General features: G+C 42.1%; 1 protein-coding gene across 2 annotated transcripts in view; it reads right to left on the minus strand.

Annotated features, from left to right (window-relative positions):
- The window catches only part of GRIA3 (glutamate ionotropic receptor AMPA type subunit 3), a gene marked incomplete at its 3' end in the record, with an annotated part of 157,666 nt that overhangs the window by 68,571 nt on the left and 68,680 nt on the right, over positions 1-20,415 (minus strand). For both annotated transcript variants that reach the window (XM_082488327.1, XM_082488328.1), the window contains exon 4: positions 16,807-16,994. In XM_082488327.1, the coding sequence (XP_082344453.1) occupies positions 16,807-16,994 (188 nt within the window). The remainder of the gene's footprint in view (positions 1-16,806; positions 16,995-20,415) is intronic.

The raw sequence follows: 20,415 nt of genomic DNA on the forward strand, positions 1-20,415 counted from the left end.
GGAGGGGAAAAATGGCTGGAAACTATCATGAATAATTCAGACTTCTGATCCCCTATAATTCTTGCCCTGTAGATAAAAAGATCATAATGTCAGGTTTGATATAGAATCAAATAAAGTTTGTATTTTTAATTAACTCTTTGGAAATTTCCAATTAATTAAGAAAAAGTCTAGACGGAACATAATTAAAATGTATCTGGTCTTAAAATAAAAGTCAAATCTGCTGGCCAGCACCAGGCTTACTGGAAGCACAGACCTATATGTCAGATTTGAGAAATTAAGTCAGCATTGCCAATTTTAGTTTTTCATTTGCGTGGGGAAGTTATTTTTTGAATCAAGCATAAAGACAACTTCGTTTCCACTGTATCAGTCATCACGATAATAAATAGGCAACTATAATTTTTTGCCTTAGCTTTTACACTTTTCTTACAGTTCTGGAAGATAGCATTGTAGAGATTAACTGGCTAATATTAAATCGGTTGGAGCATCGTGATATTTCTCAAGCAATAATGATGATTCTCTCATGATGTAGTTCAAAGGCTACACAACACCTAAGAGGAAGGACAGTGAAGAGGAAGCAAAATAACTTTAATACTAACCTCACAATTGCTCCATTACCTTTTGACTTATTCCTCACTCAAATTACAAGCACACCTTGTTCCTGGTGTAGAACATGGATCTGGGTTTTTTGGCCATGAAAATTAAATGTTAGCGTTAAGGGTGGAGGGAATATTTTGAGGAGACTGGTGAACTTGTAGATGAAAGTCAAGGCAGGGAAGCTGTTTTAAACAGTAGTGATGGAGACAGATCCGGGGGTTTCGCTGGAATATTTCTCTAAGGACTTAATAAGGAACTAGAATGGTAAGAACAGAGCACGTAGGTGAAAAGTAGCAACAGACCAGAGGAAAAGAATGGGTTAACGAAAGAAAAGACACTGTGGGCTCAAAAGAAATCAAGCGATGGCAGAACAGTGCAAGTTTGGTAGGTGGGACTGAGCAGTCATATTTTGTCTTTTAAAAATACCAAATGGTTTGTTTCTGATTCATAAAGGGGAAAGATAACTTTTGTTTGATGGATGGAGGAAATCACAGACCAGGTGAGCCTGGCAGGGGCCTCTGGAGATTGTCTATTATGACCCCCTGGTTCAAAGCAGGGGCAGCTGGAGCAGGATGCTCAGGACCGTGCCCAGTCGGGTTCTGAATATCCCCAAAGACAGAGATTCCATGAGCTCTTTGGGCAACTTGATTCTGACTGACCACCCTCACAGTAAATATTATTTTTCTTAGGTTTAAAAAGAATTTCCTGCATTTCAGTTTGCGCCCCTGCCTCTTGTCTTGTCACTGGGCACTGCTGAGACTCTGGAAGTCAGTGAGACTCTGAGAAGAGTGTGGCTCTATCTTCCTCATTCCTTCTCATCAGGTATTTGCAGCTATTATTAATTCCCCACCCCCCCCAGGCTTCCTCCTCTCCAGGCTATGCAACCCAAGTTCTCTCAGCCTTTTCTTGTGCGTCAGATGTTCCAGTCCCTTAATAGTTGTAGGGGCCCTTCACTGGACTTGCTCCAGGATGTCCATATCTTTCCTATACTAGTCAGACCAGACCTGTACGTGGCACTTGAGAGGCGGCCTCACAAGCACTGGGTAGAGGGGAAGGATCACCTCTATTGACCCGCTGACCATGCTAATCCTATGCAGCCCAGGATGCTGTTGGCCGCCTTTGCTCCAAGAGTGCAGTGCTGGCTTGTGTTCAATTTGTCTGCCAGGACCCTGAGATCCTTCTCTGCAGAGCTGCTTTCCAGCCAGGAAACCTCCACCTAGTTTGTACTGGTGCATGGGGATATTCGCTCTCTACAGCTCCTTAAAAGGAGGCTGTAGCGAGGTGGAGGTCGGTCTCTTCTCCCAAGTAACAAGTGATAGGACAAGAGGAAACAGCCTCAAGTTACACCAGGGGAGGTTTAGCATAGATATTAGGAAAAATTTCTTCACTGAAAGGGTTATCAAGCATCGGAACAGGCTGCCCAGGGAAGCGGTTGAGTCACCATCCCTGGAGGTATTTAAAAGATGGGGAGATGTAGCGCCGAGGGACATGGCTTAGTGGTAACTTGGCAGTGCGAGGTTAACGGTTGGACTCAATGATCTTAAAGGTTTCTTCCAACCAAAATGATTCTATGTTTCTATGATTCTTCCCCGGGTGCAGGGCTTTGCATTTCCCTTTGTTGAACTTCATGAGTTTCCTCTCTGTCCACTTCACCAGCCCGTTAAAGTACTGCAGCACAACCCCCTGGTGTATCAAACACTCCTAATTTGGCATCACCTGAAAACTTGCTGAGAGTGCACTCCATCCCATAACCTTCAGATCATTAATAGAGAGGTTAAACAGTATTAGCCCCAGTACCCTTAGTACTCCAAACAGTAACTAGCCTCCAGCTGGCCTTGGCGTTGCTGACCACAACCCCCTAAGCCCAGCAGTTCAGTCACTTTTAAATCCACCTTACTGCCTCTGTAGGTTTTGATTTTAAAAAGTCACTGAAAAATACAAGGCAAGAGGACATGCTTACAGTTTTACCTAGAGAAGTAGCTATCACAATTTTGGCAGCAGTGAATAGAAAACTACCCTGTCCAATTAATACCTGTTCGCAGCTCATCTTCCCTTCATTTGAATCCACTGCCATCTGGTCAGTCTAATCAAAGTTATTTATCATCCTTTATTTACAAATGAAAAAAGAAAGAACAAAAATCAGATCACAGAAGTACAAACTACCTCATCTACAGCTCAACCCCCCGATATTTTATGAGTCTGTTAGTTCTTTCCATAACATAAAATACTGATGCTGAGAGGCAGTATTGCCACAAAGAAAGTCTAAAGATTTTTACTGTGCTTTTCATACCTGACAAGTGGCAGAAATATGCCACTTAAATGGAACGACAGGCAGAGATCTGACCCGCTGTAATGTGTCTTTCCATTTTGACCATATCTGGGAACAATGAGGCAGTTTAACTCTAGAACTCTTCTTTCCTAGGTTTTAAAAAGACAGCAAGAAAAAGGAGATTTCCTATAAGCTCAGAGTAAAAAAGGATTTTGTTCTTTGTTGAGGTTATTCATGCATTAATTTGGGTTCGACTTTTGCAAAAAGCCCATATTTAACTTGAAGCATTTCTACTGATTTTTAAGTATATGTGTAAGTTTCTGTGGACAGGAGAGCTCCAGTTGAGCAGTAATGTGCCTTTACACCTTGCTACAGAAATACAATTATGACACCTTTGCCTTCAAAGCAGTGTGCAAACACCAGAAGCGACGGCGTGATTCTTTCCAGCAGCAAACAAGCAAAACCGATAAATGGACTCAGGTCTAAAAAAAAATTCAACAGTATTGCCAGGATCAGCTATGAGTGTTGACTGCACTTTGTGGGAACAACACGGGTAACAAGTCCTTGCTACCTGAAGCATGGCAGCAACTGTCTGGCAAGCTTAAATTGCTGTGGAGCGCACTGTCTTCTCTAATGGGGATCAGGTCAGGTGTTTCCTGGTTTCTATCCCTATTGACGGCATTTCTATTCTGAGGATGGAGTTACCTAAAGCTTATCTCAGACCTGAGCAGCTCCTACCTGATACTGGATTGAATGACTGAAAAGTTGTGCCCTGTGATGCAGCACCCTATTGAACCGGTGGCACTGCCTAATTCGGTCTTCAGGACACGCTTAAGAAAGGAGAGGAACAGAGTATCAGGGTGACAGTCCGCTTAGTTCAATAAAAGCTGAAGTCAGGGCTCAAAAAGTTCTTGTCAGTATGTGAGCAAGGACGTTTAGCTTATCTTGAGTGACATCTGCAATGTACAGCAACTCAGCCCTGTTTCCACCGCTCAAGCCAAGAAGAAACTGAAGAAGCCCTTCAGCTGGGAAACACGGTGCTCCCCCTGGCCTCCCTCCCACTCCTGTAGACCCCCGCTGCGGGGGGAGCTGCCCACGGGGCCTGCAGCCACCGCACTTCACTTCTCTGGGGAACTGCTCTGTTAACAGCAACGTAGTTACCTTCTACCCTGTCACCGCGCGGGCAAAGGCCGATAGCGTTTGACAGCCATACATAATCCTTCCTCACCATGTTTACTTTGCACAGGTCACCCCTTGTCATGTAAATTTTCCAGATAGGAGTAGGATAAAGAGGAGGAGAACAGAAAATAAAAGCTCTCCTGAAATGGGAACAGGATTTTCCTCATCTAGGCAGATGCCATAGTAAAAATGAGATCCCTTCTAACCTCAGTAGATCCATTTTACTGCAGGACTGCCGTGCCCACCCCCCTGTTTTCCAACGCACTCACACGCTCCTGCAGAAAGAGTGAGTTCCCTTTGAGCATTATAAACAGCAGACAAGGCTCGATCTTCCCTGAGTAAATTTATAAAAAATAGCTTTTTTGGCGTCATGATTTTGTCTCTTTCAATCACACCAACACTACCAGCACCACCAGCACCACCATATGCGGTTCCAAAGGAACCGCAATCCTGCGGTGGCAAAAGATATGTCACGGCTAATGGTGGTCTGTCACAGCCAAACAAGTGGTAATTGTCCTGTCTTTAATTCCACTGAAATAAAGCCATTTCCATGTTCCATAGAAGTGGCTTCTCTCATACAAAGGGTCAAAACGTCATGTTTGCAACTGTAGTGCAAACCCAGGGAAGGCAATTTATTTCTTCACTTAGTATTAATGGGATGGGAATCTGGCCATCAGGGATTGGGATGCTGTAAAATATGCGGTAAACAATGATTTCATTTATATGAAGAATGAATACTATATTAAATTTGTGTTAAATATTAAATGAAGACTGCATTAAATATTAAGATGAAGATTCTACAGATGTATTATTTGTTGCAGACAAAAATAACTGCATATATAGTTGAGATTAATTCATCCACAGTTTCAGAGGCTTCATGTCTTTCAGGGGATGTCACAAATCCATACACAGTCCCAATTGCTGAATTTTGTATTTTTGTGCAGTATATAGACCTAAGAATTTTACTTCCATGCAACTGCCGCCTTGTCCATTTGTGACTACACCTCATAACCGAAATCCTGCTTTCCTCTATAGCACAGTATCAAGATCATTTGTTTTGGCTTATAAAAAATTCTTCAAACAGCTTTTGGATCTTCTGCAATGTATCTCTCATAGGAGATAATTTCCTGTAGAACTGGAATCTCCTAAAAGAAGGTGACAAAGGGTGCACGGTGGAAGCAGGGATCCGAGATGCCTCTGAAGCATTTTATTAAAGTTTTTCGCTTTCTGGTCCCCTTCTTGTGCCCTTCTCTCCCTTGGCTCTCTCCTTGATGACAGTCACATCAAGAGTGAAATTTTAGTTTTAGGCCATCTCCAGATAGACGATGGCTGTGCATGTTAGTCCTTGGAGGGTAATTAAATGCAGCATCTGAAAGCTGTATTGCACTTCATTCTCCCTCCATATGGCTAAACTTTCTTTTCCCATAACTAATCTGACATTTGCTGATTGAAGATTGTGTAGTGGAATATGCATTAAATTTGTGCATAAAAGGTTACATTAGAAATTAGGAAAAAAATTACAAACTGCAACATAGGTTCTGAGGGCACGATACTTTCTCCTCATTTCTTTCAGTGTGATGACAAATTTTTCTGTGAATTTTCTGTGCCCTGAAACAATTTTCCTAAATTCATTTTTCTTGGTGTGAGTTAGCAATATTGTCAGATTAACTAATCTGTTGGCAGTTATTGTTACAGAACATATTCTACTGCAAAACATCAGACCCTGAAGGACACAGAGATGAAGAATTTTTATGATCCCTGATAACTGACATTCATAATCACAATTATTTACTCTTTAAGCTGAATAAAATTCATTAAGTAAACTTTTATCAAAATCTCTTCTTTGTTTAGACAGATGAGAACAGTGTTATCTCTCTCAGGACTGCATCTCTCTTCACAAGTCATGTCCTTCAATACAAAGACCTTCACATCAAAATCAATCAACACTCAAGCTACCCTTCATCACTCGAAGCTATTTCACTAAAAACAAGATCAGATATGGGGGGTTGTTACAATCATAGAAAAAATCCTTTGTAACGTATGAAAGGGATACTCAAAATTGCCGAAACCTTTGCCCCTTATTTTGCCAAGACATTCTCAAGAGGAGATACTTATTCCCAGAGAGCTTCCTTGAAGAGATTTATGCGTTGTAGAAAATTTTAATCAGTGAATTCCTTAGCTTCTTGAGTGAGATTAATAAAGTAAAAATCCAGTTGAGTTCTGAAGAAATTTTTGCAGTTGTATTTATGGGAAGTAAATGACTTAATTAAATATGTTACTCTGCAGCAGTAATTTCCACACATAGGTCGTTTTAGGAAGGAGGACACGTTTTCATTGTCTACACAGTTCTAGTATACTCTTTGAGAAAGATCCTCCCTTGAAAACTGTTCCTAATGGAGTGATTTTACATCCAAGGTAATTTCACAGAGGTTCCAGTACTTTCTCAAGCCCCTGTGAAATCTTAAGTTCAAAACTCACCTGCAATTTCACACAGAGACTTCAGACCTCATAAAAAACAACTGAAAAACAAATGTGTCCAGGAAATTTCAAATCACAGTAAGCTTTCTGCGTTGAGTGTCAGAATTGCTTTAATTCAACACTGACAAACCATGCTACAGCACTCTGCTCATTGGTTTCATCTTCTAGATCTGCTGGCTCAGTGTTGTCTTCCTCCCTCTTTCTTGGCTGTAACCCTTCTCAGGTCAGACACTACCAGAAGGTCAGCAACAACGACATGGAGGGATTTGGGTTATGTTCTCTGATCTGACAGAATTTTTTGGTATGATGTTGCATCTGAAGCTTTTTGATTCAGCGTTTTCATAAAAGTTTGAATTTTTTTTTTTAAGATAACTGATTTGGAAGAGTATTTGGGACTCTGCAACTTCTGTTTCTCAACATGGATCTTCCAAAGAGCCCAGGGAAACTGATAGGATAGGTACACTGAGAAAGATCCTCGCTGTATTCTGTCTTCCTACTGCTTCTGATAAATTGCAAAATATTCATCTATCTTGTATCTCACTACACCAAGGACCACTCCTGTTCATCAGTCAAGGCCCTGTGGAAATACATCTTAACGCTGCTTCAGCCCAAGGTCACCACCTCCAAGGTTTTGCTAACCTGAGAACAAACGGGTACAGCTGCTATCTCTGCTCCAATACTCTAGAGAGCCCCAAAGAATAGGAATTTATGCTAACTGCTCAGATGGGTAAGCTTCTTGATAACCATCACATGCTTTTCACTGACACACGGCCACCTTTTCAAAAGACACCATTATTTATTAGTCAATTCTTAGCTCAGAAAAGTTAAGCAAACAAGCGAGTGCACCTGGCTATACTACTAGAGTTGATTGCCTTTCCCTAGTAACATTCATAGTTAAATTTCCTTCAGTCTACCATGCAACCAGCTCCTATCCCACGTAACATGGTCCCATCACAATAACATCCTCATTTCCAACTTCATGTATGCTCTCTTTACTTACGCTGCCTCCTTGCTTCTCGGCTCTTGCGGATACTGTCGCTGGAGACCTACAAGTCCACATCAGGTATATCAAAATGAGCACCATCAAAACTGATTGCCAGACTAGCACCCTTTGCTAAGTTTCACACCACCTGAAGTCACTTTCACAAAGACTATTAATAACAGTAATCTTACACTTATCCTTAGTTTTCCAAACCTTATGCAGGAATCACAAATGCTTCAGCACTGTCGTACAGTTTGAAGGCATATCCACATCATTAAAGAACTGCTTGTTAATGATCTTTGCATCGTGTGCCTAATCCCTGTGACACAGGAGATGATCTCTAACTGTCCTTTTAGGCTTTCAATACTGTGAAACTGCATGTTGAATGTTCTTAAGAGTACACTCTTGCAATCACAAATAAACATAAACAATGTTCATTTCTTCTTCTCATAACCCACAGGGAAAATGAAACTCCTTCAGTCTTAGCTGCTCAAAATATAAAAGGATGTATATCTGTTGGGGGAAGAGAGGAAGAAATTAGGTAAACTGAGGCAGGGAGTTTTAATTTTAAAAATATATAAATTTCCCATTTTCTCCACACCTCCCATCAGCATGTCAGACTAAAATCCCACTATTACTCCCGGGAATTGAACAAGAGTCCTTGGAAACAGAATTCTGCTTATATAAACCATTACTGCATGTCAGGATCACTTCAAACTATTATTTGGATATAACCCAGAAGTGTCGCAGTAATTCAGTCCCAAGGCTCACATGAGAATCTTTTGGAATGGGTTTTGTACTGCAGAGCACTGCCTTCAAGCAGACTGAAAAATACTGAATAGTAGCCATTCTTTGGGTTTTTTCCCTTTTGAACGTTTCTTTTCCTTTTAAAATACCCTATGAAAGAAAGGAAAAAAAAATCAGTGCAACCTCCTCTATGAAAAACAAGGTTACTTTTTCTTATACCTTTTATTATAAAAGGAATTTTACTGTGACTAGAATTGCATTCAATTTGCTCTTTTCAATGCTTTGAAGGAGTTTGAAAGGTTTATTCTGCTTCACTATAAACAGCGCTCTGTAATATTCCCCGTATAACTTGGTGCATAAACCATGAACCAAAAGAGATTACAAAGAGTTAACCTATTTTTACTACACTTAGTCTATGCAGCAGGGGAGGGCATTTTACTCATATGAGAGAATAAAGTTATAGCAATATTTTTCCTTTCTGATTCTTTCCATGCATTCTCCCAGGATAGAAGATACTCAGGGTATTTTTAAGGATCTATGTATATTGGTGATAATTTTATTCATTAGATGTTTTGGAAGACTGAGCTTCCAGTAGTACATATGCCATTATACCAAAACATGCATGCCCACGGTGGGACACAAATACACTTAGTTTAGTAACATGGGCTTTTTTTAAGCCTGGGAACATTAACTTCCTCTAAAATTGCTACGCTGTTTTCCATATTACTGGTTGAATACTGTGGGATGAGTTTGTATTTGAGTTTTAGTTGACGACTTACAGGGCCTGAAATTTAGCGCAGGCTACCTCTCGTAGCTTTACTCCGCTCCACAGAGGCCAGTGGAATTGCACTGGTATGAAGGTGGGATAAGAGACAGGGATCACGTATGAACGTATAATTACAAGCAGTGAGTGATTTGCACCAGGATGGTACTTTGCCGTATCATGACCTGATCCAAATCCATCTGTAGCCCAGAGCAAATGCATCACAGCTCTGGATCACGCCTTCCCCCTGCAAGGCTGTAGCTATCAGGTGGTAGTGTCTTACAAACTGTACCACCAGCATCTGGGCTAAAAAAGCCCAGCAGGGTGGTCCCCAACTCCGAAAATCTTGCTATTTGAACCGCGGTGTAAGAGTATTCTACGAAATGCACTTGGGAACATCTTGGTGCCTGCGGGGCCCTGAAAAGCACCAGTGGTTCTCTTCCTCTCCCAGATATGTGATTTGTACTGCACCGAAGCCGTTAATCCTGGCTTAGTCAGCTGTGAAAAAAAGACATACGCTCTCGTGCAGCTTTTCTTTTACCGAGTTAGGACTTCTTCCCTTGTAAATGAACTTATGAGACACCAGAACTATCACGCTGTCTCTGGTGATGTACAACGCCTGTTTGCACGGTGGTATTGTGCTATTACTATTCATTTTGATAGTGTGTTTCCGTCCTCTCCCTGCAGTTGGTTCATCTGTATTGTTGCCAAGATGGTTGCCTTGGAAACTAATTAAGGAAAGCCTTTGGTTGGAAGCAGAGTTTCAAGCATTAAACTATTTGAGAGACAGATGCAGAAATTAAGGTAATGTCTGCAAAGATGAAAGGGTTTATCCTTTATACGGAGAAGAAAGAACCACATTAAATGCTAGGACTGTAACAAAGCAACTTCTACACAACACTGGTTTTTAAAACCTGGGAGAGATGTGTGAGTGAGTGACTTTAAAATCAGCCAGCTTAGAAGAGGTGAAAAAGATTCCCAGAGCTATTAGGGATGGGGAGATGGACAAATACAGTGGGACAAAAAACTCAGGAGATCATGTTGAGCAAATTCTGGCCAGCTCTCCCTTTCCCTCAAATACTCTGTATCTTTAAAAGACTTCTTGTGAATGTTGTTTTTGAAAGAAAAAAAAACAATACAGCTAATGGAAGACCAAATCCTCTCCCCACAGTCCAGGTATGGCACGAGAAGCATCAGTGTCTGCATTTACTTCCAAAGTACCTCAAATGCAGGAGTGAGAGGCTATTGCAAATGGCCCTCAGGCTCAACTTTTCTACCGAGACTGTCAACAAGGGTAACAATTAGTACCAGCTGCAGGAGCAGCTCATACAATGCGGACACAGGCTAAATAATGAGCGGGACCCTCAGAGGGCTTTCTCAGGGCAAACACACATGCACAAATTCTGTGCACTGAAAAGCTGCAAAGAAAGGTGAACTCTGCGGCAAATTGTGCTTTTACAGCTACCTATTAACTGAAGTTCAAAGCAAATACAATCTCTCTATGAGCACAATGGTATCAATTGAAATATTGTCTCCAGAATAATGTTCAGGATAATGGTTGACTCTATACTTGCAGCAGCGTAACTGAGAAAAGATTTTGGTTCTCTGTACATTTTAATGGCAATGCAGAGGTTGCCATTTAAATATGCCTGGAACTGCATAAAAGCATACTACAAATGTTGTGGTATGCAAAATATTAAAAGCAGAGGCACGTGTGTGCATCGGTGTGTGCGTTTCTATCCCATGAATTATCATTACACATAAAATGAGTAATTGCTACTATCACAGAAAAATGAAAACTCTAATGGTGACTTCAGGTTCATATGCCTCTGGCGTAAGAAACCAGAGCTGCTTGGCAGCGGTCTTCTACATACAGCAGCTTGCACGTTTACGGTGAGACATTTTGTATTAATTATTATTATTACTGATCAGATACATTTAAAACTGTGCTTTAATATATTTTGAACACTTTTAAGCTTTGTGTGCCATTACCTCAGTCATTTTGCAGGATGACTAATACTCTGTTAAATCCCTGCCATTTGGAACCTGCCTTGCTTTATGGAGTCTGGATGACGGCTTTGGAGAGACATTACTATTTACAAGCTAGAAATTCTCTCCTTAGGTGTGTGCGAAACGTGCTGTATGTGGGGCGGGTTAACCCAAGATGTTATTTCTCTCTGCTTTAGCAATCCATCTCCGGCCCTTTATTAGTTTTACAGCTGATGGGAGCAGGCCCTTTAAGGCAGATACAGCGGTCGCTTTTGACACACGCTCATTTTTTACTTACCTTCCACTAGCTGTGGTCTGACTGACGTAAGTAATTCCCCTTTCCTCCCCACACACCCACACGGACCTGCGAGCTGCTGAAACTCTCTGGATGTGAAGGGCAAGGAGTGACCTTTCATTCTGCTTTAGATCCTGGCTTCAACAATACTCATGGGCACCTAATGAAGAAATGTCCTAAATTTTAAGTTTCTAGTTCATTGGAAACATGAAAATGAACTGTACCAGTTTCTGAGTGACGTTACACAACACCGTACATATCAGACACACTCTCGGAGCCTCAGTTGAACCCCCTCCTCCACACAGAGGATAAAAATCGGGCTGTGACACAGCCGTGGCACCGAGCCCTGGAGGACGCGGCAGCGGCACACTGCTCTGGAGGCTCTGCTCCGTGCACGCAGTACCTTCAGAGGACACGGCATCACTGGGGTTCATAAGCAAAGCAGAAGCTGAAGCTATAAGCAAAGCAGAAGCTGAAGCTGCCCATAGCTCTGCTCCTCCTTCGAGCGTCCCACTGTGTTTATAGGCAGTTATTATATTTTTAATTGCTACAGAGAATACAGGCAAACCCACACCACACTGTTTATAATGTAACACATAAACCGGGAAGCTTACACGAGAGCGGCATTGATTTTTTCACTTACATTTTTCCTTATTGTTGTTGGTTTTAATGACTATTGGTCAATCAAATACTGGAGTTTTGTATTTCTTATGACACCGCAAATGTGAAAGCTGTCGTGCAGTGAGCACAGTCCGCTGAGATCTGAACAGGTCTGCAGGGGGATGCAGCGGTGGCTGTACTGCAAACCTGCAGCCCATCTTCCTAATCTCAAGATTTCAGACTCACGGGCCAAGTCATAGGCAGTGCTTGCAATGGACAGAGTTCAGTCAATCAGATTACCCTTCTTGATCCTACGCTCGCTTTACTTCAAGTCTTCTTTGACGGTTTGACTGTCCTTGTAAAATTTTGGGGACTGCATTCTCTACTGTAATATTGCCTCTGCTTTGTGAGATGCCTCTGCTCAGTACAGAGATTGCCTCGGAGCCTAACCTTTATGACTATGTTTGGAGATAGTGCCCTTTTGATAAAAGCATGCAGCCTCTGGAATAAACAGGTCTTTTGTAAGGTTTCACCATTTTTGATCCTGAATGGAGTTTCTTCCTCCTTATTTTCCCTCAGGAGATTTTCTTCTAAATGGACACAAAGCCACTCTAGTTTGAAATACAGCTTGTTATCTTGGGAATAAGAAAAACATATTTCTTAACTCAAAAACATGTCTCTAAATACACGGTTGAACAGGCTAAAGCTTACTGTTAGTTCTCAGAAGAAAATGTTCTTCTGTTTATGAGAACAGAATTTTGTACCTATCTGTGAAGGAATACTGGAATACTTTAGCATCAAGGGACAAGAAGTGTGGGGAGCTTATGAATTTTGCATGACATAAGTGTTGCTATCTGTATGCTTGAGAGGCCACTAGATGATTAAATTGGATATAGTTTTGTTGTGGAAGGCGGGATATGGATCCACATGCTCAATGGTTATAGAACTATAGGGCAAGTGAACAAACAGATGGTAACGTACAGAATGACTATTAATCTCTCTGCTTCCCCTTACTCTGCAGCTGAAGAGACAGGGCCAGAGCTGATTTGGGCAGGATATCCACCTCTAGGACACAACACGGAGCTCGTCACAAGATTCTCTGGAAGGGGAATGAAACCAGATGCGCTGCAGAGTGAAACCTGGCACAAAACGGGTTACCCAGGCAGAGTAGGAGCTGAGGTGTCCTCTTTCCCCTACCTTACGTTTACCTACCAGGGGAAGACAGCTGGGAGAGATCCTTTCCTGGGTACCAGCCAGCCCGAGAAGAGAAATACTTCATATGACAGGATTCAGATCTTGGAAACATAGGGACGTACAGATGTGCCAGATGCTAAAGGCATATGGAATACTCAAGGTCACTGACTCCCATGTCTGTATGTTGCTGGAGTATTCCAGCAGGACATGAAGTTCTGAAGAAAATCCTTAGATGTGTAATTGCCTTTAGATAAGCCTACACTTTTGGAAGAAAGGTATACCCTGGTTTGAACCGGTTGAAAAAAGCATCAAAGGAAGAGAACCGCACACACTGACCAGCCTGACGCAGGGGAAGACATCACTCTTATTTAATCCAAGCACTAACAAAAAGCCATGATATGTGGTTTCTGGAGCAGAGAACCGATGAGCTTGCCGAATGGCCTGGCCAAGAGCCCAACAGTCTGATAGCAAACTCAGCACGTGTGTAGACTGTTTAGTGGTTTACAGTCTGTTTATTTCTGCTATGACTTTTGTTCTTGAATAAGTCCTATTTAAGCTTCTGAAATCCAGAGTCAATGGCAAATGCTGCTGTTGTCCCTAAGACAATGAAATGGCAGGTGCCACACATGCCCACAGTGACCACAGTAAACCCTCTCTTTGGAGGGAGACATCACTCCCAGATGGTGATGGGAGGGTTGACCTTTGAAGATGTGCTCCTGAGGAGGCCAAAAAAGGGAGAGGGATGGAAAGGCAGCTGGACTGAGGCAGCCTATGCCAACCCTCTGCGGGACAGAGTTTGCCCAACAGTACTCTGCCTTAACAGGTAGAGTCTTGGCTTCCCTTTGCTCTCACTGAGAAAAAGCTCTTCAAAGCCACCTGCAGTTGTGCAGTCAGCATGCCGTTAATGTGCTCAGATGTTACTGCCTTTTAGCCAAGCAGAATTTCTAGACTCCAAAGAAAGCACCGATTCGACTTTCTAAACTGCAATAAAATGCTAGATTTGAAATATGCAAATCCCGAGTTATCTTACCCCTCAATGATGTGCTGTTAGCAAACATAGTTGGGTATAAAGAAGACAACTCACCACTCCCTTGAGCAAATTGGCTGGATGGATTTAAGTACCACACATACTTGTGAGATTTGTTAACTACTTTATGAGAAGATAACAGGGGAAGCAGAGGAGATGGAAGGAAAAGCCTAAAACCAGTAATTCTTCAGCTATCAGCCTGGGGTCCACCATTACTGACTTTCCCCGCAGAAACTTAAGTCATTGCTTTTCAGTATCAGATAAAAAAACCTCTGGAAGTTGTTGCCAGAAGATATTTTTAGCATCAGAGGCAAAACCCTGAGATCTACTTGGGCAATTCTTTGTCAAGTAAATGGTTCCAGTGAAATAAATGGGACAATGCTCATAAAAAAGTGCTGCATAACTGGACTCTTCTTGTTAGACTGCTAAAAAGACATGATTAGCACTAGAGCATTTATCTCAGAGGGTATCTTTAGTTTGCTTTACTATCTAGCTTTGTTTCCTAAATAAAAAGTTCTAAATCCATTTTTGATACTGCAAATTCAAACAATTTTGCTCATAAGTATCTTCAATGAAATTAAGCAGAAATAGTCATATTACATAAATGGTGTGACATATATGACATAGTATTTACGTGTGAAAATGTCTTCAGGATTTGGTTGCAAAACAATGGACTGATAGTGTTCAACTGATTAGCTAAAACTGCTTGAAACAGTCCTAAAATCTAACTGCAAGAAAATTTTAACATCTTTTAGAAATATTTGAGATAATTTAGGATAAAGATTTCATGGAAATGTCACAGTTTCACAATTTTGTGTGAATAAAGTTCGAAAGATGGACAGCGGGCATAATACAGAAGAAAAGTCATTTAACAGTACGGAGATAGGCTCTATCAATACAATAACGATAACAGAAAGGATCTAATGATGCAAAAGTGAGTACTTTACAGCCTACTGTAGAGTTTGGGGAAACCTGGGAGCCCCAACAGCAAATCTTTAGTTACACAGCTGCTAATCACACTGACAGAAAGTCGAATCCAACATTTGATAAAATCACGTCACCAGGTTTGGAATGCTGGCAGAAGAAGAAAAGAGTTCGCCAGTTTTTTGCTATATGGTTTGCTTGGTATATAGCTTTCATTTTAGGCACTGGAACGGTTTGATTTTTTTTTTTCTCCCACTCGCACAGTATAAGAAAAAGCGAGAACAAAATGTAAATGGAGTTAGAAAGATCAAACAAAAGGCCTGTTCCCCAACTAAGAGTGGGCCCAAAGAGCTATTTAAGCTTGGCTCAGGAGTGCTCTCCTGCATCATTTTCTGAAGAGTGGGCTGTGGGGATGGTGTTTTGCATCTTTTGCAAGAACATGAACAAATGAAGGGGGGAGGAGGGGGAAAGAAGTTTCTTTCACTTTGCTGTATGAATTTCCCTAAAGAGAGCACTCACCGTATTGACTAAAAATACAGTGTAAAATGCAATGCTACGTATTAGTATCACAAGCACACTAGCTCTCAGAATTATGGACCAGCGTTGGCTTGTGCTATGTTCTCTTGAGCACCTCTCTCCTTCCTCTTGCCCTCTGTAGCCAGCAGCTACGGGACCTGGCCATGCCTACAGCGATCCAGACTGGCCCTGGGTGATACACATCAAGGCTTGACAGGCACTGAATATTTTGAGATTCCTCAGTGAATATAGCTTTTGCATTTCCCAGGGTTTATGGCAGTGAGGTCAGTTTGCTACTAGTACACAATACAACATTTCTAAGAGATATGCTAATGCTTCATGAAATTTAAATGTTACTTTTGATCTATTCCATGCTATAAACCCACAGTTACATTTATGAAGTGGCAATAATCAAAGGGTTTTTCAGTCTTAATGTAAGCGAATTCCCACATGCCTACGAATAAACAAGCAGCATGGATTTGGTTCCATACCAACACCAGCTTTGCGGTGAGCCCATGCAGCAGGGACCTGTCCTGCTTCTGCTCCCCGTGATGTGTATCTGTTACTACACCTCTTCACACAGCCAGCGGCACAGGCGTTCTGGGTACCACCCTGGGATGGCCAGGGGGTATGGCCACTCCTCCGAGAGAAAGCAAACACTGGGAAAGCTGTGCAACAGCAAAACAGTCACCCAAAAGTGCATCTTCCCCAATAAAGGTGTTTAGGCTCCATCACCTACAATTCAAGCCTGTCAACAGCACCGGCTGTGCAGGGGGAAGGGCTTTATGTACCAAAAAGTGCTAATGAGCCATTTGGACTACCAGCTGAATTTTTCATTAGCAACATTTCCATTTGGGAATTCTTTAACATGATTCAGAACTACTTTACTGGCTTTTTATTTCTTGTTTCATGTTCCACTTAACAAACTGCACCTGTCTTGCAGTCCTTACAAGTAGCCCTGATGCCAGAAATGTTCCTCTGGCAGCTGAGGTTTCAGGTTCTCAGCCTACTTAAAAATAATTCATTATTAACATTTGGGAAAAAATATCACAGGGGCATTTCCTGATAGGTTACACATAAGTGCTGCCACCAACTATAAGCATCACTGAGGCATTTTAATTTTACTAGGTAACTGCCAGTTGTTGGGACTCATCTCAATGCATATTTAATTAATTTCTAGAAACAGACAGTTCTGGAAACGTTAATGACATCTGTCACAGAGAGATAAAAGTTTCTGAAATGCGTATACCTGTTCCAAAATGGTGTTGATTCTGTCTACTTCGCAGTCAATTAAGTATCTCTTTTCTTGCCGCCTGTCCATCTCCTCTATAATTCTTCTGAACTCTTGAACATCCTTTATGCTTCCTACAGATCTGGCTGTCACTTGCCAGTTGTTCTGTACTGCTGCTTCCATAATCGCCTGAAGAATGGAAAATCCTATAGGGGGAAGAGACAATGCAACCATTTAAAAACAGAACAAAAATAAAAAACTACGTTGAATGTTTGACAAAGGGTTCACAAAAACTTGCATCACCTAAAGGGACATGGACTAGCTAACAGCCTGCAAGTGCTTCATTACTTGCGAAAGCAACAGTGTAGGGACCAGTTTCTTCTTTCAGCTACACCACTGCCAAAGTCACTGACTTCAGCAGAATTGCTCGGCGGTATATTACTGTGAGGCGTATCAGAATCTGTCCAATATATCATATTATGATCCTCTCAGGGATGTTTATGGTCGTGCTGGGGTCCGTGCCAGCTGAGAATAGGAGCCTGCAGCCATTACTTGGGCAAAAGTCCATCAGCTTGAAGAGCCGGACAGAAGGGGTAATTGGCCCGTGCAGACTGCAGCAATGGGTCATTAACTGGCAAAGATCCAAGTGCCGCACAAGAATGCCAATTAAGTCATTGCACTGGTTATCGGAGCCACAAACCACAGGAGAATATTTTACTGATACTCACTTTGATTTCAAAAAATGTTTTTAAATATGGAGTCTAGCAGCATTAACCACACTTTCAATGCTTTCATTAAGGTAATACCAACTCATTTAGCAGCCTCAACAGAGGAGAGAAGCAGCACAGAATGACCAAAGACTGCACAGTGGGAACTTAAACAAGCAAACAGCTTTTCATTTCTTGTGAACAGCCGTGTCTGGGCAGCAGACCGAACTCAAGTCCCCAAGCAAAAGGTGGTGGAACTGGGAACGGTCATCTCCTTCACGTCATGCTATGTAGGAGCCATCAGAAATTGATTTGCATCCCTTTATTATAGTGCGTAGCTGGGAATTCGGTGAATTATCTGTTTTGATTCAGGAAATTAAAAATTTTGCATAGTTCTAATTGTTTTAAATCTGGGCGGATGCCAATCAGAGAGAGAGGTCACCTACTTCAAGCACACACAGTGGTTTCCAGTGGAGTCTCTGTACGGAAACATCCATGGGAGCTGTGTTTCTGTCCAGGTAATTTACTTGCAAATCTTTCAGTCCAATCATTCAGTCAAACCATGGATTTCTTATCCACAGCCAGATTTCAGAAGCTCAGAATGTCCTCACACACACAAACGCATAAACACACAGGATCAACAATCAATTAGTTGTGCCCAGTGATAACCAGTCCCCTACGCTTCTGAAACTGAAAGGAGTTTGAGCTACAGCGGAACAACACATTCACTGCTTCAAATCATACCAGTAGCTATTCTGAACTCGGATATCATTGTAGGGGTACACCGATAACAAAGAACTTGTGCTGCAGTCTGATCTTCTGTAGGCTGCTGTAAATCTGTAGGGGCTGTCTGAAGCCAGAGGAGCTGCATCATTACCTCATTACAGACACAAACAAGGGAAGGGTGCGATTTTCTAGACTGCGGTTAGATTATTACAATTAACCACGTGACTTCCTTAAGCCTCACTCAAAAGCCTTCACCTTCCCTGTGCAGCCTCCTTGATTCTTAATGCTTTTCTTTGTATGAACGCACTTTACCATCCCATGAAAGGTGGTGACAATTAATATGTACACTGGTTCAGAATTCCTTCTGGCATCTTCTTTCCCCTGAGACTACTGAAAGGGAGGCATTTACATATGTATAGTACAATAAACTCAGTCTTCCTTAACATCGTATTTTACAAAACTGTCTGTGATGTCTGTGACAGCATTGTGATTCCATTACGTGTACGGGGAAGATCTAAGCCCAAGATATTTGGTTGGCTGCAAACGAGGAATTTTGATGTAGGAACATAAATACCATTAATGGGGATTTACACTTGCTTTGTGTACAAAGATGGGCTTTTAAAAAAATGATTCCACTAAATAACGAATATTTACAACTTTGTTTCATCATTCATATAATGTTTAAGTATGAACCCTGAGCTTGCTGTAAACAACAGAAAACAGTCCATAAGTCTATTTTTTTCACTCCGAATTGAACAAAATAGTTCAACATATTATAAAAAAAACATGACACACTAAAAAAATCCATAGCTCTATTTTTCACTAATAACATATACAAAACTTATGAATTGTCTCAAGGAAATAAGTGAAAATGAACACACTGGAAAGCAGATGTTGTTGGTTGACTGCCATGGACCCGGTTTCAGCTAACGCTGTTAGAGTCAGAGCTTGCTTTGTCAAACCTTGAATATCTCAGAAGAAAGCTGGGCAATTTTCCTAATTTTGTGCAATTGCATGTTGGTGTGGGTGTGAGCGTGTGTGTTTCCGCATGCGTGTGTATTAGTCAGTGGTTATCATTTCAAGAAAGAGAAGAGCAAGGTTACTCAGCAGCCTTTCTCCTAAGCATGAAAATATAATTACAGTAATCTTAGCGTGAAAAAGTTCCAGAGCTTCGTCACTTCTGTCTCCTGCTTCTCCTTGTCACACCACGTCTTTACAGTCGCAGTCCCCTCCACCCTTGTCAGTTCCCGAAATCCTCCCTACGGCCACCGCCCGTGCTGTGCCAGCTCGCCTCTGTCGGCCCCCTCCCTCTCCCCTCCCCACTTTGAGAAGTACCATTTGCCCTTCCCGCGACGGCTCGTTAGGCCAGTCCTCTGACGACCTTCACAAAGCCCGCTGCCCTCGCTTTACAAAAGCGTGGGCCAAACCTCCCGCCTTCAGGAAGGCCGCACGCTGGCCTCTGCACGGCCTCCCTCCGCTGTGCCCAGCCTCCCGGCCCTCTCCGCGCCTATCGCCTTCAGCGCCCTTTACGGCATTTTACATAGTTACCCGTTACGTGATATTTCTGTAAACACCATGTTCCAGGCTCCAGCTGTACTTTACCATTAAGAGAGCTGTTACATAAGCTGTGCGATTGTTTAAATAAAAAGACCGTTTTCTCTTCAAATGTGAACTTTTCTTTCTCCCGAGCGTAACAATGGAAGCTGTGACGGTTCAGGGGTGCCGCCTGGGTAACGAATGGGGAAATTATTTTCCCTATTTTATGCACGTCAGTGCATAAACGTCAGCGCAACGCTGAGCGTTTCCATCCAGTAAACACGCCGTGTGAATGCCTCACCAGAGGTGCTGCTTGCCCCTGAGCACCCCGAAGGTGCCGAACTCTCACGGGTGCTGCTCTTCTCATCCACCCCAAAGGAAACCATCCAGCCACAGCAACTACCTCTGGTTCGTAGTTTTTCTATGGTCTGCATCAGGTCTACCCCAAAAGACTAAGGGACTGATAATTCATCACAGGTCTGTGAAGAAGCCACGAGGGAAAGGCTCTCTGTTGCTGGTTTATACTACTTCAAACAATCAAGGCAAAAAATATTAGGTAAGACAAGAAAAACTGACATCCTCCTAGAAGATTACAGCAATGACATCACCTCAAAACAGGTTGATAATGCCATTACGAAAATTCAGAGCTTGTTCGTTC

The sequence above is a fragment of the Vanellus vanellus genome (assembly GCF_965231255.1).
Source record: "Vanellus vanellus genome assembly, chromosome: 10".
Lineage (NCBI taxonomy): Eukaryota > Metazoa > Chordata > Aves > Charadriiformes > Charadriidae > Vanellus > Vanellus vanellus.